This window comes from Mytilus trossulus, chromosome 13, assembly GCF_036588685.1.
Source record: "Mytilus trossulus isolate FHL-02 chromosome 13, PNRI_Mtr1.1.1.hap1, whole genome shotgun sequence".
Classification (NCBI taxonomy): domain Eukaryota; kingdom Metazoa; phylum Mollusca; class Bivalvia; order Mytilida; family Mytilidae; genus Mytilus; species Mytilus trossulus.
Window position 1 is genome coordinate 8,012,156 of NC_086385.1, and position 24,200 is coordinate 8,036,355.

Here is a 24,200-nt window from a genome sequence, read left to right on the forward strand (position 1 = left end):
CTCAAATTGCAAGAGATTACATTCTAGGAGGAAACTTAACATTACTGTTATGTCCACTGTTCTTCCAAAATTGACATAAGGATAACTAACTGGTTCATGTCAGCGTCACAAAATTTCAGTTGCAGTTTTATCATGAACTTCTAGGAGTAGTCTCTTTATATTTGGCATAAAGCTGTATCATAATATAGAAAATATAGCCCTTTTCTAGGTAAGAGGCACAATTCTATGAAATTCACAAAACTATTAAAGCTTCCCCTTTTCTTGAAATAGATTACATGAACATATGGTGATATTACCTGATGAGTGTGCTTAGTATTGTAAATAAAAAGCCAATTTTTAAGTGACTAAAGTTATTTTCTTTGGAATAGGTTAATATTTAAAAAACATATTGTAAAAATGCTCAGTTTAGGGGCAAAAAATGCAAAAAAGCAGTCTCCCCGGAGTTTACTCCTTTAGTATATTTTCTAATTTAAACTTAGTTGAACTTGGTTTATTGAATTAATATAACCAGTTAACATAAGTTCAGTCATTATTTTTCTTATATTTTGACTATCACATACTTTTGAAAAGTTTCTATTGTAACAGATCAAAAAATTAAAAAATCGGCAAAATGGCCATCACGCCTATCTTTAATCGTTATTTTTTCGTAATAAGGTATCATTTGCCGAGTACCATTTTCTAGCATTTTTTAGATGAACATATAAGCTTCATGAAATATTACATTTTATTGAAAATAAAACATGATCTTACAAGATTCAAGCCTTTAAAAATATACAAATTTTGCTGAATCGGCACTTTTTCAAAACCATGCAATTTCAACCTGTCAGTAGGGGTATTGAGAAATCTCACAGCTTTTTGAATTATCACAATTTCCTTTCATTTCAAGTTGCTTGTTAAGCTAAATTTTTTCTATAAAACAAAAAAAAATCAGGTCAAAATACCCTAAAATAGGCTTAAAATGGGCATTTGTCAGTACAGAAATGGACAATTTTCGATTATTCGGCATACACAAATAATGGCTGAATATTTTTTCAAAATATTTTGCACAAATAGTTATTACATATAAGGTATCTAAAATACAAAATACCAGCCTGATTTGAATATTTTGGATTTGGACCATTTTGCATGGTTTTATCACAGACTGGCTCTTAATAAAATGTCATATAATTTCATAGTCCAGCACTTGCAAAATTTTGGTTCAACTGAATTTGAGATGGCATTACCTATAAATACCAGATACAAAGCAGCATTACATTTTTTTGTTATCGTTGAAAAATTATGAAGGATTGGTACAAATTTATTTCAATTGTTTTATTGTCATCATACATTTAGGTAATATGAAATACAAGTTTAAGGGAATTGTTTGCTCCTTTATAATACGTAAACAAAAAATCCTAAAAATATTAACAGAATTACTAACAGAAATTTTGACAAGAAAAACTATGAAGAACTTGGATTCACTAGTATTGCCCTTTTTAAACTGGTTCTGTGTGTGAAATAAGAACTTTATCATCCATCAACTGTTCTATCAAAATATTCAAAATAATTGTAAATATATTCAAGATGTAACACATAATGTTTCTGTAAAATTGGGTGTACAACAAGGCAGTATTTTATCCCCTTTCTTGTAGCTTTATGTTTCAATGATTAAATTAATGCGTAGTATCCATGAAAATTATATCATGCAGGAATATAACTGGAAACCAATTCCTGTACAAAGTCTCAAAACCATTATGAAAATTTTATTCTTATCTCATGCAAAAGATCTGCGACACTAGAACAAACATTTGTTCTATTATCGTAACTTTAGTTGCACTTACCTCCTGGCATCACTTGACCACAATCCTGGAGTGTTAAAGAAGTTAAACTATTTTCACTGTCCACTCTTACCACACCATGACTTAACCCTAACATAGATAAAATACCACGACCTGTTGCACTAGCACTTGTTCTACCAGGTCTGAAAAATAATGATTTTTATACTAACGAATGTAAATGAAAATTGAACAATTTTTAAAATTGATTCAAATGTTACCTCCTAAATTTAAACAAGAATGTGTACATAGTACAGGGATGCTTCACTCACACTATCATTTTCTATATTCAGTGGACATTGAAATTGGGGACAAAAACCTAATGTGGCATTGAAATTACAAAAGATCATATCATAGGGAACATGTGTACTGAGTTTCAAGTTGATTGGACCAATATTATCAATATAATAAAGGGTGAAAAAAATCAAAATTATCTTCCATTTAATTACAGTACCACTACTACGATGGTGTTTAAGGCCGTGTTCACATTGACCTAAACTCTGTGTTGTGTTATTGTAACTCACACGTAAACTAAACACAATTACGTTCCCATTGATAAAACTCAATGTTTACATGTAGTGTAAATCATGTTTAGTCTACATGCAGTCGATAGTCATGTAGGCCTTGTGTAGGTTAAGTGTACATAAAACTAGGCATTTAGAACATTAATTTTACCATGTGTATTTAAGGAAGAACCGAATTTTGAATAAAATTTCATATTTATAACAATTATAAAAAAAGTTCTTTACAGAAATATTTATCTAAACTTTGACTAAAATATATTAATTTGTTATAGAAAAAACTTAAGGTAGCTTTATTAGCCCCTTATCAAGACTAAAAGAATCATCATTGCCGAACACACATTTCATTTGACAAGGTCTTCACAAATAGACTGGACGTACATGGAAATAATTGCCACAGTCTTTACTTAAACAACAATTCACTCATAAATGCATTAGTAAAAATGTGTAAGGTAAGGTAACACTATAATAATTGGGGAAACTATGGTTTCAGAATATTTTTTTTTCATCTGTATGACCAGAATATTTTTTTTATCAAATTGGGGGTCATAATATCTTTAAATGAAAAATCCATTCCCCCTCTTTTTTTAAGTCAAATGGTCGTTCCCTGACTGCTAGAAAAGTTGTACGAAAATTTACCTTCAGTTCTACGTAATGAACATTTAAATGACATATAGTTTAAAAGTGTGAACAAATCTTATGTACAGGTTATTAAACAAGGTGTATAGATGTGAACAAATTAAATGTGAAACCAGTGTACATTACATTAATGTAAACATGTTTACTGTACATGGCGTTTGGTGTGAACACAGCCTAACAACATTGTCTATCCTTGAGGGTCTTACACAGTTTGTCTTCAACTTTGTACTTAATAACTTTTGAAAAGTGTTACAAATAAGTCTTTTGAAGACAACCTTGTGTCCTGGTATCTATGAGTTAATGGGAATATTGCAGAGAAAATTTTCTTATTTTGGTTGACCTACCTTCTCACCGATACTGTAAGGCCCTCTACAGAAGTGGCACATGGACAGATTGCATCAGATTTCAGTCCTTTGCTTTGGAACGCATTAAAAAAAGCATCACAGGAAGTCAGAGACCCTGAAATGTATATATCATGAAAATTGTGTTTCTTTCAACTGTCTGCTAAGATCAGAGATGAGTTTGCTTCAAATTAAATGAACTGAAAATTTTCCAAATTATTCTAAAAACAACTCACTTCCCTACCTATTTGTAACGTCATTTTTTAACAAGTCCACCAATTATTTTATTTTTATTTTTAGGAGGAAAACTACCATACTTTTTTAAGAAGTTTTGAAATTTCAAATATTTTCAATTTTGCCTTAGACCATCACTGAAGAGACACTAACTGTTGAAATGCACATCTGGTGCAGAAATATTGGTACCATCCATGCAATAATATGTTATCTGTCAAATAGCTGATAAAAATTATCCCTGTTTGATTGCACTTTATTATAGTCAGCAAAACATATGGACTATATATTAAATGATATCTTTGAACTTTATTCAACTTAAATCTTACTTACAAGGGTTAGCCCCATCGGCCACCAGTAAGAGACGTAAAGCACTAAAGTTTATATCTTTATGGTCTTTCTGTGCTAACAGACCCCAATGCATGTCTCTAGACTTCACAATTGCAACTGAAGCTGAAATTATATGCAAAAACTATGCATAAACATGAGTATAATAATATGTATGCACAAAATTGACAATACTATATGTATACTATCCAAATGAATTTCTATTAAACTATTAAATACACACTGTAAAGATTGAGTAATTTTGACTATTTTTTTTTTATTTCACTTGTGACCTTTCATCATACTTAGTGGAACAAAGACTGCTTTCTAGATCGCCTGATTTTACCAGGTATTTTTTTGAGGTTCCTATCGCTCAATCTTCTCGTTTTGTTATTTTTGCTGTTTTTGTTTTTTTTACCGGATGTAGTCATTTTGTTTATTGGATGTGATTATTATTTGTTCCCTAGGTAGTTTGTTTCTCTTTCAAATAATATAGACAAGATAGCTACCTTTATATTTGGTGACCATTTTCATCCATGAGGCAGGATCAACTTTCATCAGAGAATAGGGAACAAATATCACATGCATGCCATTAAATACACTCTGCAATGAAAAAACATTTGAAATCATACAATGATAAATTTCACTTCGGCAGAACAGTAGTAAATTCATGAATATTCTATCAACTCCGCCTACTTTACAATTGCAAGGCCGCTACTAAGAACTCAAACAGATTAATCTTTTTAAATAATGAATAATAAAGCTTAATTGCTTTTTTAAATGCATAAAAGTTCCAATTGAACATCAGATAAAAGATAATTATACAATATTACTTTGAAAAAAAATAGAATTACTACTGAATGTTATTTTTTACTCCAAAATAAAGTCTACTTACACATAAAATTCCATGCCACAATCCCAATTCACGTTTAAAATCTAATACACAAACCATCACTTCACCTGAAAAGGGAGAAAAACATTAAAAAATTATTGTAAATGGCAGATTTTTGTTCAATGTTATTGTTGTTTTTCTAAAATTATTTCACATTTCACAGCAGTATAATACTGTTACTTGAATTATTCATTCCTTATTTTATTGATTTTGTATTTACATTGTATCATAGATCAAATTTATTTGTTCAGTTTATGTTCACTATTGTTTATACGTCTTTTGATTAAGTTAAGCCATTTTAATTGATATTTAATGGTGTGTCTTTCTATGCTGTGATGTTACACTATTGATTCAGATAAGGGTGAAGGTTTGGTACCATTAAAATGTTAAAACCCTCCGCAAATGTTTGCACCTGTCCTTAATCAGGAATCTGATGTTCAGTAGTTGTTGTTTGTTGATGTGGTTCTAGTTTCTTGTTTTTTATATAGATTAAACAATTTGTTTTCCCTTTTGAATCTCACATTTTCCTGTTTCTAAGCCTCATCCTCATATTGTTGATATGTCAGTACACTATGTAAAATAAACGTCAAGGGGTCACCTACCTTCTGTATAATTAGCTGCCACTGTAAGCGTTCTAGCGTGACATAGCATACTGCTCCTTGTTACAGTTACTCCCATGGTACTTCCATCTTTGCCTTGTGTATACTGAAAAATATACAGAAATGTTAGTAATTTTCATCATGGTGACTTTTAACCTTGTATTTTATACAGATTTGTATCTAACTGACTCTCATAATTCAGTATCCAATCAGAAAATCTTGCTACTACTTTAACTGATTCCTTTGAAATTCTTCTTTTAAGTTCTCTCACTCAGTCTGTGCCAAAATGTTTAAGGGTTTGTCTAACAAAATTTTGTTTACCTTTCTACTATATTATATACTAAAATTCTGCCGGACTCTGACCAAATAATTTTTTGTTTGAAATTTTGGTCAGTCAGAGAGAGTTTGGGATACACTGTACACCACTTGTTAAAACACTGTTCATACAAAGGGAAAAAATTATTGTTTATGAAATTCCAGATGGGGATTACAGAATAGAGATCCTGCTAACATGTTCACTCCGCCCCATTATTTATGTATGTGCCTGTCCCAAGTCAGGAGCCTGTTATTCAGTGGTTGTTGTTTGTTTATGTGTTACATATTTGTTTTTTGTTAAATTTTTTTATATAAATAAGGCCGTTAGTTTTCTCATTTGAATTGTTTTACATTGTCTTATCAGGGCTTTTTATAGCTGACTATGCAGTATGGGCTTTGCTCATTCTTGAAGGCCATACGGTGACCTATAGTTGTTAATGTCTGTGTCATTTTGGTTTCTTGTGGACAGTTGTCTCATTGGCAATCATACCACATCTTCTTTTTTATATAATAATAAACATTGTGATTAAGTTTAATAAAATTTGATTGAGGCAAACTAAAGTCAAACTGGGACACACGTATGTAAAGATGGACAAGGGTAAAACTTAATGCCCCCTCCACAAGGGCAGGGGCATAAAAAGAAGATGTGGTATGATTGCCAATGAGACACCTCTTCACAAGAGACTAAATGGCACAGAAATAAACAACTATAGTTCACTACAGCCTTCAACAATGAGCAAAGACTATACCGCATTGTCAGCTAAAAATATAAGACCCAACCAACATGCAATATTGACCCATGGTTTCACTTCATTTAAAAACTTAGTTTTTTAACCTCAATTGAGGTGTCAAAATTTAAATTTTTGACGTTAGCACGTCTATTGAAAAAGTTATGCAACCAAATAAAAGATATCTAAAAATCTATATGCATTCATCCAAAACTCTCATGAAAGGTATTTATTCAATCATGAAACAATAAAATTTCATTCAAAAATAGCTTCACAGTTTATTATTTTTAATAACAAAATAGATAACTGATTCAAGATAACTATGACTCTTAAAAAAACATTTTGATTTTTTTTTAAACTTGAGAATACAAAAATTATTTAAAGAGGTGAAATAAGGGGAGATAACCAACATAAATAAATTCCCCATTATTTCTCCCTTACAAATTTATGATTTAATTTGCTGTTTAACATATGTATTGAGAAGGAGACAAAATAAAGTAAAGATAATCGTGGTTACACTATTGTTTAAAATAAGGGTGAAGGTTTGGTACCATTCAAACTTTATTTAAGTATGTAAAATTGTTAGATAAATGACTTATAGATTTTATGAAATAGCAAGTGGTGTTTGAACTCACAACTTTAGTGTTGAGAGGCTAGTGACCACTGTGATCAACAATGTAAATCTGCTTAAATTATGTGATTGATTGTTGGTTGCTTGAAGTCCAGTGGCAAATATTTCATGCATGTTCAGGAAGAGAACAAGTCAACAATAATCATAATATGACTGTAACTAAAAAGTACAGATACATTGCGCAGGAACAGAAATTTTGGGCCATCTATGGCCCGGTGTTCTCTAAACACAAGTCTTTAACATTCCTGTCTGAAAATAGACCATACTAGTACATTCCAAAACCCAAACTGATGCTCAACTTTGGCAAGGGCTCTGCTGCTGGACTGATGAAAAGGGGGAGGGGGCATTAAGTAATCTTATTTCAAATCAATAGTCAGTCTTTGTGTGGTTAAACTATTCTGGCAAAATTTGACTTTTTAGTAGATCTTACACTTCGGGCCAGGTGAGCTAACAAAATTGATATAAATAAACAGAAATGTTAGGCCCTACTGACAAAAACAATCATAGGTGGAATTCCAGAATGCAGCATACCTTTTATTGGCACCTTAACTAACTTAAATCTCTAAACTTTTCATATTTTATAATTCTAGACCTCCAAGGAGATGACATAAATTTGTATCCTATTTTGTATAGGATTAATACATGTGTTTTTCTATGTTTGAGATGTTATGCTATTGTTTCAGAAAAAGGGAGAAGGTTTGGTACCATTGAAATGTTTAATCCTGCTGCAAATGTTTGCACCTGTCAGGAATCTGATGTACAGTAGTTTTTAACGACCTTGACTGGCTATACAGCCCTTTCACGGTCGGCAATATGTATACAAGTGGTATCAAATATATCAGGATGAATCTTACTAAATCTTTAAGCAAAGGTTTTAAACGAATTAATTTTCAATCTAAACTACTGAATATTTTATCATTTATTTAAAATTAAAAAGGCATTTGAAATCATCTTCAAACACATAGGTGTTAACATAAAGTCTTTGAAACAAAAACTAAAATGTGTGAATTCTGAGGTAGTAACTGATAAAATAAACACTAGAGGCTCTAAAGAGCCTGTGTCGCTCACCTTGGTCTATGTGCATATTAAACAAAGGACACAAATGGATTCATGACAAAATTGTATTTTGGTGATGGTGATGTGTTTGAAGTTCTCACTTTACTGAACGTTCTTGCTTCTTACAATTATATCTATAATGAACCTTGCCCATTAGTAACAGAGAAAAATATTTGGTAAAAATTTACATAAATTTACCGAATTAATGAAAATTGTTAAAAATTGACTATAAAGGGCAATAACTCCTTAAGGGGTCAATTGACCATTTAGGTCATGTTGACTTATTTGTAGATCTTACTTTGCTGAACATTATTGCTGTTTACAGTTTATCTCTATCTATAATAGTATTCAAGATAATAACCAAAAACAGCAAAATTTCTTTAAAAATTACCAATTGGAGGGCAGCAAGCCAACAACCGATTGTCCAATTCATCTGAAAATTTTAGGGCAGATAGATATTGACCTGATAAACATTTTTATCCCATGTCAAATTTCCTCAAAATGCTTTGGTTTTTGAGTTATAAGCCAAAAGCTGCATTTTACCCCTATGTTCTATTTTTAGCCGTGGCGGCCATCTTGGTTGGTTGACCGGGTCACGTCACACATTTTTTAAACTAGATACCCCAAAGATGATTGTGGCCAAGTTTGGATTAATTTGGCTCAGTAGTTTCAGAGGAGAAGATTTTTGTAAAAGATTACTTAGATTTATGAAAAATGGTTAAAAATTGACTATAAAGGGCAAAAACTCCTAAAGGGGTCAACTGACCATTTCGGTCATGTTGACTTATTTGTAAATCTAACTTTGCTGAACATTATTACTGTTTACAGTTTTTCTCTATCTATAATAATATTCAAGATAATAACCAAAAACAGCAAAATTTCCTCAAAATTACCAATTCAGGGGCAGCAACCCAACAACAGGTTAACCGATTCATCTGAAAATTTCAGGGCAGATAGATCTTGACCTGTTTAACATTTTAACCCCATGTCAGATTTCCTCTAAATGCTTTGGTTTTTGAGTTATAAGCCAAAAACTGCATTTTACCCCTATGTTCTATTTTTAGCCGTGGCGGCCATCTTGGTTGGATGACCGGGTCACGCCACACATTTTTTAAACTAGATACCCCAATGATGATTGTGGCCAAGTTTGGTTTGATTTGGCCCAGTAGTTTAAGAGGAGAAGATTTTTGTAAAAGCTAACGCCGGACGACGGACGACGGACGACAGACGACGGACGACGGACGACGGACGACGGACGCCGGACGCCAAGTGATGAGAAAAGCTCACTTGGCCCTTTGGGCCAGGTGAACTAAAAAGGTGTCAAAAGAGTATGTTTGATAAGGTCCTAAAATGGCCCCCTATTTCAGCGTAAATTTCAAATTCTGATTTATTGACCAATATCACGATAAATTATAGCTAATACATTGACTAGATAGGATATAAGCCATTCTGTTGAATATTTTATTGCGTTTCATTATGACGTCACAATTGTACTTGTACACGTAAAAATCAATGAAAATGGGTAAATTTCTTAAGATTATTTGACAGGAAACATAGAGCGCATACGTCGACAACAAAGATCATTAACAAAAATGTTTGTGAAGACATTTATCATGTCTTATTTGAATATTAAGCTTGTCGACGCCTCCGCTCTATGTTTCCTGGTCATTTATTTGGTTGAAATTAAGCTAATTTTGTCAAATTTCACCAAAATCCCTTATCTTGATCTTTTTGGGATGTAAATATCAACGTGTTAGAATTAAACTTTGAGAAAACAGCTCTGTTTAACTTTCTCACATGACTTTAGGGCAACTTAAAACAATTATTGTCTAGTAACCATGAACTTTATAATTGGGGCCAAATATGGCACTTACCGAACTTACTTCTTTAAGGTATTTAGAAAAAAATAATGTATGTGACAGCAAAGTAGTCAAAAGAAAAATTCTGGTTTATTCCTAAATATTTTCAGTTTTGGATTTGAACATCTATCTTTAATTCAATATCGAATTGATTTTTGCACAATAAAATTCATTCCAGTGTTATACTTCATAAACTGATGTCATTTTGGATTACCTCCCCTTATAAGAAGTATATTACAATTTTTTTTCTGAATTATTTATTAATCTTTACAACATTAAATCTGTCATAATCTTCATTTATTGATCAATGTTCATTCATAATTTTTAAATATAATGAAAGTTTTAAAATATATATTCAAAAATTTCAAACAAATTTCAAAAAACAAGACTCTAGATTTAATTTGGCAGCAAAAAATATGAATACTTTTTTCACACAACTTACAAATACTTGCTAAAGTAGCAAAGAAAACTAATGAAATTATTAAATCCCAATTTTGACACCTCAAAAAGAGGTAAACAATCAACTTCTGCCTTGTATAATAACATTTAAAACTACTGACAGAACTGAAATCAGTAAATAAAAGTCATAGAAGAAACAAACTGTGCTGATCATTTTTACCGCATAACAGAAATTCCATTGACATATGTGAGTTCAGGACTCATAGACTCGCCTTTAATAGTGAGAACCCTTATTTATACTTATTTATTTTACTTATATACTTTATATTTACTTATTTATATAAATAAAGTGAATTCTTAGAGACACCTTTCTTATTAATTTTAACAAGTTTTTATTTTGTGTAACTCCATCAACATCGAAGGAAATCTAGTTTTGTTTTTGTTTTGTGAACTTAAATTACCTGGTATGGGCTTTGCTCATTGTTGAAGGCCGTACGGTTGCCTATAATTGCTAATTTCCAAGTTATTTTGGTCTCTTGTGGAGAGTTGTGTCACTGACAATCATACCACATCGTCTTTTTATATATACATCAACATCAAAGAAAATCTAGTTATGTTTTTGTAAACTTACTTCTACATAAGCAGGTATATCCTCTGAGACTTTAGGCGGAGGTTGCCAGTCTTTGTGTGGTTTGGTTAAATTGTCTGTTAGAAACCAGTGAAGTTTAGGCCAGCCTAGAAAAAGAAAATATAACACTCTTTCAAATTTATTACATCCCTTACTAGGCATTTCCTACAATGTTATAGTCCACTTCTATTTGTTTTATAAATAGATACATGTTTTCGGTAGTTCGGTGTCCTTTTTGTTTTATAAATAATAGATACATGTTTTCGGTAGTTTGGTGTCCTTTTTGTTTCATGATGTTGTACGGTCGTAGCCACAATGGATATACCTTATATGTATTTTGTACTCATGGAGGAACAGATATCCAAGCAAGACATTATTTCAGAACTGATTTTAAATGTATATTCCTTTAAAAACTACAAATTTTGCTCATTGAAACTGTCTCTTGTTGTCTTACATTGTCTTATCGGGGCCTTTTATAGCTGACTATGTGGTATGGGCTTTGCTCATTGTTGAATACCAGAGGTGAACTACAGTTGTTAATGTTGGTGTCATTTTGGTCTTTTGTGGATAGTATTCTCATTGTTTTTCAGTATGCTTTCTCTCTTTTTTTTCGAAGATAATGATGAATCAAATTTGAATGATAAAAGACATCGTTCAAGTTACTTTAGTTGTGTACATTTCATAGCTCATGTTATGTATTTTATAGCCATGCAATATCCGATGCTTACAAGCAGATCCTTAAGTTTCCAGAAGACAGTTGTTGCATTAATAAACCTTAACACCACTCTGTATTTTTATATTGTACACTATGCATTTTTCAACTTACAGAAAATTAAATCATGATGTAAATTAAATGTATAATATTCCTCTGCAAAAGGGGGACAACTCTTACAAATGGTCTTGCTTCAACAGATTACCACTGATACAAACCTTTAAAACTACTGACTTCCCCACTGGCAGATTTTGATAAACTTTTATAACAGGCTTCTGATGTTAATCCCCACTGTACATTTAAACTTCCTAACATGAACCCAATACCTTCACTCCCTGCATCCTGTAAATGTAACAATGAATTTCATTGGTTAATACATTCAAACATAATTCACACTAAATTCTATTGGCAAATTCTAAAAGTCTGACATCATTTGAATCAATGAAAGACTATGTGGATGTCTCTTTTCTCAAATGTAATATAATAAAGAATTCTGCAAGTCAAAATAGTTAGCCGACCGTCCAAGGGCTGTATAGCCAGTCAAGGTTGTTAAAACTTCCATTTGTCAAAATAGTTTATAAGCTCATTACTAAAGTTATAACATCAAATTTGATTGGTTATAATTATTTACTGCTGAGCTGCAGAACCAGATAAAGTAAAAATATTAACTACAGTTAAATAAAAGTTCATTCAAATCTGACTAATTCTGTATATATAAACATATATTTTTTATAATTTAACAAATTTAATTATTTTTTAATTATTAATTATATTTATAAACAATCTGTTAAATGATTTTAGTTTTACTCCACAATTATTTTTAGTTCAAGATGAAGGAAAGCTTCACCATGATTTCACCAAAATTTCCAGGAGAAAAAAATAACTCTCCAAGGCCCTCCCCTCCCTTTCAAATTTCTTCAAAGGAATTTGGATTATCATTACTAAAATTACGAACCAAGTTATGTAACTCTAATAAGTTAAATTTATAAAACAAGTTTCAAACTTCTATTTTTAACTTGCATTCCTGATACATGTAATTTGTTTATAACTTCAATATTTTGTCCAAAAAATAGTTTTAAATTTTAAATTGTTCAAGTTATTTGGTAGTCAGAAAACTTCTGAAATTTAAAGTTTTTACAATGCCAATAAAATTATACAAATATGCAGAAAGGTCCAATCATACAATCACAAATCACAAAAAACACAGCAGACATGTATTTCAAATAAGAATGATATATGATATACAGATGAGCTTATGAATGTGCCTGTCCCAAGTCAGGAGCCTGTAATTCAGTGGTTATCGTTACATTATGTATGTGCCTGTCCCAAGTCAGGAGCCTGTAATTCAGTGGTTGTTGTTTGTTTATGTATGTGCCTGTCCCAAGTCAGGAGCCTGTAATTCAGTGGTTGTCGTTAGTTTAAGTGCTACCTTTTTGTTTTCATTCTTTTTGTCAATAAATAAGGCCGTAAGTTTTCTCATTTGAAATGTTTTACATTGTAATTTCAGGACATATATAGGTGACTATTCGGTATGGGCTTTGCTCATTGTTGAAGACTGTATGGTGTTGATACGGTGACCTACACTTGTTAATGTTTGTGTCATTTTGGTCTCCTATGGAGAGTTGTCTCATTTGAAATGTTTTACATTGTAATTTCAGGACATATAATAGCTGACTATGCGGTATGGGCTATGCTCATTGTTGAAGACTGTATGGTGTTAATGTCTGTGTCATGTTGGTCTCCTATAGAGAGTTGTCTCATTTGCAATAATACCACATCTTCTTTTTTTTATATTGTAAAACATTTCATGTTTCCTACAGATAAGAAATAACGGAGGGAAAACTGCTGTGTCCGTAAATACAAAACTCAATACAACATTTGATATATGTATCTGGAGGGATACCCAAAGCTAGGAAATATCGAAAATAAAACGTAAAATATAAGGGCTGTTCCAGAAAATACTATGTCCCCCCCAGGGATGGCACTTTTTTTTAACCCCCACCACCCACAGAAATAAAATTTAATTAGAACAGCACTCCCTTTGCATTTTGGTATTTCAAATACAACCACCCACATAATATTTAAAAAAATTGCCTTCCCTGGGGGGGACATAGTATTTTCTGGAACAGCCCTAAGATGGAAGAGCTGACAGGACCAATAAGGATAAAAGGAAGAGCTTCCACCCTATTAACATAAAACTCAAGTAAAAGACAGATGATGCCGAAATTAAATACGAAATTTCTCAAATATTAAATATGTTAGCCATTTCAGAAAAAAACAACTAACTTTGTCAGACTAATTCAGACAGACGATCAACAACTGTGAATTTACGACTTGACTTTACAGATTTACAGTTTGTTTAGTTCTTACTCAAATTCTTTACCACTATCATTGCCACCACAATTGTTTTAGGACCAGACCTTGCCTTGATAAAACCTGAGCTCAGACTGAGAATTCAACCAATCAAAATACTTGATTTGATGTTTTTAGCACATTTTGTTCTCTTTATTTATTGATTACTTGGTAATGTTTTATTGACAGAGAGCCCAGAACTGAATTATTTAATATGTTTATTAAAAGCAAAGGCACATATTTATTGATGTATTCTATTATTATCAGCTAAATGATATACATATAATAGTATGTTCCAAATAAGTATAGAGGTAATATTTGACTAAAATTAAACTATATCAAAATTAAGAAATTGTATACACAAATCAAAGCCAAAGCTTAACAAGATGTTGTATGATGTTAAACATTTGTTTACTTCAAACCTTTCAGATGGTAATCTAAGAAAGTGCCTTTAAATAATTAATAAAACACTGATCTATAAATATCATTGTAAGAGTGTGTGAATTAAAGATCTTAAATTTTAAAGACACCAGAATTCTTAAAGTTAATGAAGAAATGGTGAATATAACTAGAGGCTCTAAAGAGCCTGTGTCGCTCACCTTGGTATATGTGAATATTCAACAAAGGACACAGATAGATTTGTGACAAAATTGTGTTTTGGTGATGGTGATGTGTTTGTAGATCTAACTTTACTGAACATTCTTGCTGCATACAAATATCCCCATCTATAATGATTGGCCCAGTAATTTCAGTTGAAAATGTTAGTAAAAATTTACAAATTTTATGAAAATTGTTAAAAATTTACAATCTGTTTGTCTGAAATTTTCAGGGCAGATAGATCTTGACCTGATAAACAATTTAACCCCTTGCCAGTTTTGCTCTTAATGCTTTTGTTTTCGAGTTATAAGCCAAAAACTGCATTTTACCCCATGTTCTATTTTTAGCCATGGTGGCCAACTTGGTTGGTTGACCGGGTCACCAGACACAATTTTTAAACTAGATACCCCAATGATGGTTGTGGCTAAGTTTGGTTTAATTTGGCCTGGTAGTTTCAGAGGAGAAGATTTTTGTAAAAGATTACTAAGATTTACGAATAATGGTTAAAAATTGACTATAAAGGGCAATAACTCCTAAAGGGGTCATTTGACCATTTCGGTCATGTTGACTTATTTGTAAATCTTATTTTGCTGAACATTATTGCTGTTTACAGTTTTTCTCTATCTATAATATTATTCAAGATAATAACCAAAAACAGCAAAATTTCCTTAAAATTACCAATTTAGGGGTAGCAACCCAACAAGAGGTTGTTCGATTCATCTGAAATTTTCAGGGCAGATAGATTTTGATCTGATAAACAATTTAACCCCATGTCAGAATTGCTCTAAATGCTTTGGTTTTTGAGTTATAAGCCAAAAACTGCATTTTACCCCTATGTTCTATTTTTAGCCATGGCGGCCATCTTGGTTGGTTGACCGGGTCACCGGACACAATTTTTAAACTAGATACCCCAATGATGATTGTGGCCAAGTTTGGTTTAATTTGGCCCAGTAGTTTCAGAGGAGAAGATTTTTGTAAAAGTTAACGCCGGACGCAGGACGACGACGACGACGGACGACGACGACGGACGACGGACGCAAAGTGATGAGAAAAGCTCACTTGGCCCTTCGGGCCAGGTGAGCTAAAAATAACAATCAATAAACATCATTTTTACAATTAAGACAGTGGCGAATCCAGGGGAGGGGGTTCCGGGGTTGGAACCCCCCTTTTTTTTGATGAACAATGCATTTGAATGGGGACATGTGGTTGGAGCCCCCCTTTGTCCTGGGTTGGGGACCCCAACATTTTAAAAATGGCCGGATCCGCCCCTGCTTAAAGAGTCTATGTGTACAAAATTTACAGTTCCATTTTGACTATATCCATTCTACTCTTTCTTACTGATGAAAATGTGAAAAAAGCTAAACCATCAATCCTTGAATATCAATTAAAGAGTCTATGTGTATAAAATTCAGAGTGACTTTTTGACAATTCTAATCTTAATCGCTGATAAAATGGTACAATAACTAACACACCAATCTATTAATATCATTTTAAGAGTCTACATGTATGAAATTTGGAATAACATGACAATTTACTTTCTATTGCTGATGAAATGGTGAAAATAAAAATAAAAACAATCGATAAATATCATGTTAAGATTTTATGTGTATGAAATTCACAGCAAAATATTTGACACCGTAACTTTACTTTTTGTTGTTGATGAAATGGTGAAAACGAAATCATATGTGCAAAGCATAAATCCCACACACAATTGTAAATTCTTACCCATAAATGGTCAACAACGGTGTGATTAGACTACAAATAATGTAACACATCATTAACATAAAATTAAAAGTGTGAATATGTTACTGAATACAGAGTTTTTTTATTCTTTTCTAAAGTAAATTTTTCCTAAAGAATTTTCTTTTTGAAAAACATATATAGCCATTCAATAACCCATTAAAGTGTCCACTTGTGTTTGAAATTTTATTGAACCATATATAAATATTGTAAATGTACTTTTCCATAAAATAAAATATAAAGAGAGTTGTCTCCACTTAGACCTCTGTGTTATCAGAACCACTATCAATCACTTTTTTTCATTCTTAAGTTAATGCCACTTATTTTTAAACCATAAAATGACAAATAAAATGTAATTTAAAATCAATTTGCATTCACATTGAGTGACTCCTTAAGTTTTAATTACTATCAAAAAAGTGTAAACAATTTTTTTTTTTTTTACCAAGGTCACCCATGTATTTCTCAATACATATATCATGTATATTGTATAAATATACATTTTTGAAAAATTTACTATTTTTTATTCCCACTCCTTTTATTTGATTGAAAATGATTAATTTCCAAATATACAATTAATAAGAAAATCTTATTAGTTGCCCTTTCCATACAAAATTTCTATTTTTTCAGACGGATGTATCTCAAGCACTAATCATTTTGAAGATTATAGAAATCATCTATATAACCAATCAAAATCCTTGATACAGAACCACTTACCCGTCTTGCTGAGGGAACTTCTACTGGTACCGGTACAACTCCAGCTACTAAACAACCATAGAAAGCACAGCTAAACGATATTGGGTCATTGTTAGGGTAAACTAAGGCAACCTGAAAATATAAACATAGCATAGCTATAAGATATTGGTCAATTCTAGAATGAAATAAGCCACCAAACAATATAAAATCAGCAATAAGGTTGAATCATTTATTTTCACTGATATCAATTTTGTGGATTGAGGAAAACTTATATTTTTGTGGGTATCTGAAAACATGCAAATGAAAAGTATAGCAGTGGTCTCCCTAGAAATTTTGGATAGCATCACATTTGGCATAAAAAAATGAATTGTATTTGTTTCCATGTAATTTGTTGCGTTGTGGCAATGTGCTATTTCCTTTATCATGTTTATGTTACATTGTTTATTACAAAACATATTATATTTTTTGTATGCTATAGGCATTATTTGGTGAATAAAATATTCTATTCCACCCTGTTCTTTGTGTCTATGTTGTTGAATTCACAGCTGAGAATACAATTAAACTATAACCATGATAACAGTATTTTCTGTGTATGTTTTCTATATTCATTTATTGTTTCAGAATTATTTTTTCCTCTTGGGCCAAATAAAAACATATGTGTGGTTCCAGTTACCCTACCTACCCAGCTAAATGAATGAATGGTTAATTATAGTGCAACCTGTATAGATACAATTGCACTTAATCTGTAGGAAAAACACTGGTTCTTAATTTTTTTTTTTTTTAAATGAGAAAAGAAAGTATCATTTAGCAATACCATTTAAATAAAAAACTTTTTCTTTATCATGTCTATGAAATATTGGTTCATGGTACTCAATGAATTAGTCCCAGTTGTTTCTTTTTATAAAAATGACATGTATTTTTAACAAAGTTTATATCTAACAAATGCTTAGTTTTCTCTTGGTATCATTGTTTTCTGTCTACTGTGCCATTAGTGCATATGTAGTTATTATCGTAAAATGCAGCTTTTTGTCATTTCTGGTCCAGTTCCGATCAGAAGTTTACACCCAAATATTCAATGGCCGCCGAAAGCAATGAAAATATGAATATAAACAATATTTCACAAGAGATTGGGAATGAAAATAGCGTTTTTAATGCCTTGAATGGATGAAACATAAACTAAGGCAAATTATGATCACTTTCTAAAGAAAGTACAAAACTTATTTAGCTCAAAATCAAAATTTTCACTCTCGATTTACAACAAGTAATTATAGGAAGAAAAAGAAAGTAATACTTATATTTTGAAAGTCATCAAAAGATTTGACTCAACCTCTTTTTGTTTCTTTGAATTTTCATTTTGCGAACATACATTTCGAATTTTTTTTGTATGATTTTCTGATTACATTCTCCTTGTCGAAACTTGCGATTGCAGACCACGTGGTATCAATCATGTCAAAAGTGACAGCTTGGGGTATTCGTATCCAAATAGTTATCACCCAAAGGGCAATTAACACCTATTTAATTACCCTAAATAGCCTCTATTGTCCGACTTAAAAGGATTACAATTAAAGGTGATCTAATTTGTTTATGATTATAAGCTGTTAAGTTAGATGAAAGTTCAAAATTTCGGACATGGACACTGTAAAACTACTGTGTTCTCAGACCTAATAATTTGACTTCAACCCAACATTCTATCTTTTCCATACCCTATCTCCTGGTTTAATGGCGCCATCTCCACTCTTCTGTCCCGTTTTATGTAATAAACTATAGGCTATTTTCTGTGTTCGGTTTAATAATTTTCCTGTAATAAGAACAATCATAAAATGTTGAATAACGTAATTCATAATTGTTTTTGCTTTCATTTATATTATTTTTTTATACAACATTTTTTGTAATTTTTTCAAACAAGCTTTTTAAAATAATAAATCAACAAAATTCGAAATAAAAATAGACATTACATGTTCTTTTTTTCAAAAATGTTGAGATATTCAAACATCAATTCTAAAGGTCTATGCATTTGTGTTTTTTTTTTTTTTGTGTGTGTGTCATGGGATTGCATGTCTTATGTGCTTCTATGAAGTCAGGATTCTCATCAGTGGTGATCTTTTACTATTTTTATTTAAGGACTGTAATATTTTTTATGCCTATGAAAAAATAACATAAAAATTGTGGTGCACACTGAAAAAACAGAAAAAATATTACAGTAATTTCTTATAATTTAATTCTAAATTCCATTTTAAACCGTAGAAAACCATGAAAAAGCATTGATGACCTCACGGTCACATGACTTAATTATGTCTATGGGCTGATAACAAAATAACATCAGCCAATCAGAAGACGTGTTACATTCAAAATTAAATTATTAACAAATGGATAACAAAATTTTAATCATAAATTTGATACATAGAAACTATCACTTACCATAGGTTAAATTTAATGATGGTTTTCCACTTTGGTCCAGGACAGTAACAGCATTAGCTTTATACGTAGAAGAACCATATCTTTGTAATGCTGCCTCCAGATTTCTGGGTAATCCTGAGGGGGTCTGAAAATAAAGTGAGATATTAAATCAAAAAGTAGAAATCCTTCAAAATGGCTGTCTTCAAATTTCTAGGTGACCTGAGAGATTTTGAAAGTAAGAATTAAAAAATATAATTTAGTAGCAGTCAGCTTTTTGGTCCAGTACAAAAAAGAGTTCATATTTCTATACAACAGATAACCCCAGGTCGAGGGATTATGACTTCAATGCTAAATCCAAGTTAGATGCAATGTAATTTGGTCAAAAGATTTGGAAAAATCACAAAAAAATGATACAGGAAATTACCAGAAATGCCTTGAATTGACAATATACAGACTACAAAGGAGGAATGACGCAAAATCTGTTTTCCCCTGGTGGTCCTTGAAGAAAATTTGCTGGTTCTCACTATTAATCTATTGAAAAATACTAAATTTGTGTCAGTCCTATGCAAAATTTTGGTGGTGAAATCCTGAAGACTGACACTTTTCGTGAACTCTGGGAATGAACTCCCCTGACTTGGACTTTATCAAACAAAGGAGAACTATTTTCTTATCATGATTCTTCTGCAGAAGCTTAGGCCGAGAAAAAAAAGACCTGTGTTTCCGGTAACCCAACCGACCCTGTTTTTTAGCCCCGACCCTAACTTTTTTATTGGATCTTCCAAAAAAAAAAAAAAGAAAAATTTATCAACCAACCCTGTTTTTGACACAGGCTTCTGATAGATGACATAATATTTTTTCTCTCTTGCTTCCTCTTGCATAGAAAGCCAGTAAAACATTTTATTAAGGTCAAAAGGTATTCCAAATAGGTTAAAATCCAAGAAATTTGAACAACAGGTGCTTCAAAAACATTGCAAATGACATACTTCCGGTTTTTGAAACTAATTACGGATCCGGACTTGGAAAAACCATGATAATTTTCCGGATTTCATTTACGATGTCAAAAAAAAAAAAAAAAAAAAAAATGAATTCCGACCTACCGACCCTATTTTTCAAAATTATGTTATCGGAAACACATATCTTTTTTTTTTAGGCCTTACATATTACAACATGTACAACACTTACAGTTAATTGTTCACCAGCAACTGGTGTTAGAATGTTTCCTTCTGGTTTTGGTGCATTGGGGTCAGGAACTGGAGCTGAAATTAAAATCATCAAGATTAGTAATAGTGTTCTTAGAATTGAACAAGGGCGTCACACTAAAACCCCTGTAGAAGAAAGAATTTGTCCTTTGTGTCTCTTAGAAGTAGAAGATGAATTTCATTTCACTTTAAAATGTACAAAATTAAATATAATTAGAGACCAACTGTTTTCCAGAATTAGGGAAATAGTTCCCTCTTTTTTCAATATGACTAATGAAGCAAGATTTAAATTTTTGTATACGTGTGTTGAGACTGATATAATTAGAATTATTGTTAAATTTATAAGCGACATGTACATTTCTAGAAATGCTCTATTAAGCACTAAATAACTTTGTGGTACCACCTCCTCATATAATATAATGTTTATAAATTTGGTATGATATATATATATGTTTGTATGTTTGTGTATAACAAATTTGTATTGTCTTGGTATCAATCCTGTAATTTTGGATTTTAAACCAATAAAAATTACTTACTTACTTACTTACTTACTCAAGATATAAATATTTTACTTTATGCTTTAAACACATTGAAATTTAAATCATACACTGTGTGTGTTTTGATAAGAAAGGTGTTGGAGTTCAATTTACACAAATTAACATGATTTTTTTTTTTTTTTTTTTTTTTTGATTTTTAAATTTTGGTTCAATTGTATGTTTTGAAGTTATGTGCTGCATCCAAATCTCTGAAATAGTATTGACTAGCTGAAGCCCATTTCATTGTGCAAGATTTCCATTGGTCGCCTCGAGCTGTGTTTTCCTCTTTTGTCCAATAGTTGTTTATTTGACACATTCCCTTTTTTCCCATATTCTAAAAAAAATTATTCCTTCATTTTCCTGTTGACAACTCATCACTATCAAGCTGTTGACCACATATATAGTCATTCTCTCCTTTGGTTCCTGACAAAATTGTGATCAAAAAAACATTTTCAACAAGCTCTTTTTTTTTTCAAAAAGTAGAAATGCATACTGTAAATTCAGAAATTATTGCGAGGTTTTTCTTATTGCGTAAATGCTACAGAGTTGCAAACGCAAAAATTTAAACTCACATTTTGAACTATTTTATATGAATTAACCAGGATTTTTTTTTCAAAATCGTAAAAATTAAAATCGCAAATAAGTCTGAAATGACAAAATCGCAAAAATAAATGCATGCAATAATTTCTGAATTTACAGTACATCAAATATATATAATGTGGACAAATACCTTCTAAAGCTTCATCATCCTCTACAAAATATTCTTTTAATGGTTTTCTTTTAGGTCTCTGAAAACAAAAAAAATTACTTTAATTAGTTTTGAAGGTTGAACAAAATCTTATTGTAAATCTATTAGCAAGTCTATCATGGAATAATTTAATTTTGGATGTGACACGTCTTCTGATTGGCTGACTTTATTTTGTTATGAGCCCATAGACATAATTTAGTCATGTAACTGTGACGTCATCAACGTTTTTTTCATGGTTTTCTACGGTTTAAAACAGAATTTATAATTAAATCATAAGAAATGACTGTAATATTTTTTCGGTCTATTCAAAATAACATAAACAAGAATGTGTCCACAGTACACGGATGCCCCACTCGCACTATCATTTTCTATGTTTACTGGACCATGAAATTGGAATAAATTCTCTAATTTGGCATCAAAATTAGAATGATCTTATCCAAGGGAACATTTATACTAAGTTTCAAGTTGATTGGATTTCAACTTTATCAAAAACTACCTCGACCAAAAACTTTAACCTGAAGTGTAACAGATGGACGAACGAACAGACGGATGGACGGACGAACAGACGAACAGACCAGAAAACATAATGCCCTCTACTATCGTAGGTGGGGCATAAAAATGTGGTGCACACTGTTAAATAACCTGCTACTCTCATTATTCAGTGTGCACTAAATTTTTTATGTTATTTCTTCATAGACAGAAAACTTATTAGTTTGGGAAATATTGTGGATTCATTATTATTCATGGGATATAAATTTTTTGAGGATTAAATATGAATAATATTTATTCATATGTTTGTGGTCAAAGGCAGACTATGAATTCAAATTATTTACAAAGTACAAGTTTTCTATATGTTTGTATCAAGGCAATTTTTCCATTTGTAAAAGGCATAACTTGTGAACAGCAAAAAATGAGGCCACCAAAACTCAAACATTATCTTTGTTTTTTGGTAATAAGCATTGTGTATAAGTTTCATAATGTTTGGTTGAGGCAAACTAAAGTTAGAGAGCAGAAACCAATTTAGGGATGTACGTACAAATGTAAAACTAAATGCCCTCTACGCTACAGCGGGAGCATAAAAATCAAGCAACAGTGCAAAGAAAGTCACCATAAGGGGTTAGATATTGGTTCTTTCCTTAAATGAACAAATGTATTTCTACAAAACCTACTTTTAATGTGTTGAGCAATTGTTGAATCTTGGCAGAAACTTTTCCTTGGTGTCTTGAGCCTAAAATAAATACACAATTAGTTAAGTTCAATTAACCGTGAGTACTATATCTGTTAAAACACATGTACTAGGATTCTTGGTATAAAGTTTTAAAAAAAATATTGTAAATCTTGCACATTTATTTTACTCAACTCTCTTTGGACCATGTCTTCACACTTGCAAAGTAATAACATTTGAATATAATATGCAATATCAATTTGTACCCATAAGTTCTTTAAACTGTTTATCTCCCGTGGATTCATTATTATTCGTTGGGTACCAATTTTCATTGATTTCGTTGGCACAGTCAAACAACAAAATTAAATAGTCAACAAATGTTAAATTTTCTATAGGTTAGTATGCAGACTTCAGCAAAACCACGAAATTAAATATCCATGAATATGCAAGTTTTTCTTAATCCACGAAAATTGGTACCCAAGAAAATAAATGAATTCACAGTATCTTTAAAAGTATCTACTTTTCAAATGAGCGTAGATACCTATGCATGTTTTTTAATAGTTTTAATGTAGTTTTAAAAAAAAAAGACATTGATTTGATGAGAAAATAGTTTTACAATTTTTATGAACTTTGGCAGAACAAATCCTTTTACAGGTAAGAAAACTACTGTTAGATCTACACCGCTAATGTGAGATTAATTCTCATATCGTATCATAAAACAACACTATGCATGTAAGACTTTGAAATACTGCAGCCTACCATTCAATGTCAGGTGAGATGTACTTTCATCTTAGCCTTACAAAAATCTAGTCAGAACACAATATCTATTGCAGGGCTTTCCCTTGAAACGGAAGTAGTAGGCCAAATTACAATTATAGGTGGCTATAACATGCGTTCTGCTTTGCCAAATGCTCACCAAGCTATAAGCTTGGTGCTTTAAGGCAGGGAGTCTGGGGTCCACTCAAGGCCACCAGAAGCTCTCACATAAATAGAGCAAAATCCTACATTCTCACAATCTCCTGGCACCTAATTTCATCTTTCAAATGACTTATTTTTATGTATGAAATTAAAGAGAACAAAA

At 31.4% G+C, this 24,200-nt stretch overlaps 1 protein-coding gene across 1 annotated transcript in view; it reads right to left on the reverse strand.

Moving 5' to 3' along the window:
* Window positions 1-24,200, reverse strand: part of LOC134693932 (disco-interacting protein 2 homolog C-like) — an 86,986-nt gene that overhangs the window by 32,291 nt on the left and 30,495 nt on the right. Inside the window, exons 7-21 of the mRNA XM_063554883.1 lie at window positions 23,124-23,182; window positions 21,937-21,994; window positions 20,654-20,727; window positions 19,493-19,616; window positions 18,778-18,872; window positions 17,096-17,206; window positions 16,367-16,396; window positions 11,911-12,034; window positions 10,984-11,087; window positions 5,368-5,470; window positions 4,769-4,833; window positions 4,383-4,476; window positions 3,880-3,999; window positions 3,319-3,433; window positions 1,821-1,960 (exon numbers count right to left, since the gene is read on the reverse strand). Coding sequence (XP_063410953.1) covers window positions 1,821-1,960; window positions 3,319-3,433; window positions 3,880-3,999; window positions 4,383-4,476; window positions 4,769-4,833; window positions 5,368-5,470; window positions 10,984-11,087; window positions 11,911-12,034; window positions 16,367-16,396; window positions 17,096-17,206; window positions 18,778-18,872; window positions 19,493-19,616; window positions 20,654-20,727; window positions 21,937-21,994; window positions 23,124-23,182 — 1,416 coding nt within the window. The remainder of the gene's footprint in view (window positions 1-1,820; window positions 1,961-3,318; window positions 3,434-3,879; window positions 4,000-4,382; window positions 4,477-4,768; window positions 4,834-5,367; window positions 5,471-10,983; window positions 11,088-11,910; window positions 12,035-16,366; window positions 16,397-17,095; window positions 17,207-18,777; window positions 18,873-19,492; window positions 19,617-20,653; window positions 20,728-21,936; window positions 21,995-23,123; window positions 23,183-24,200) is intronic.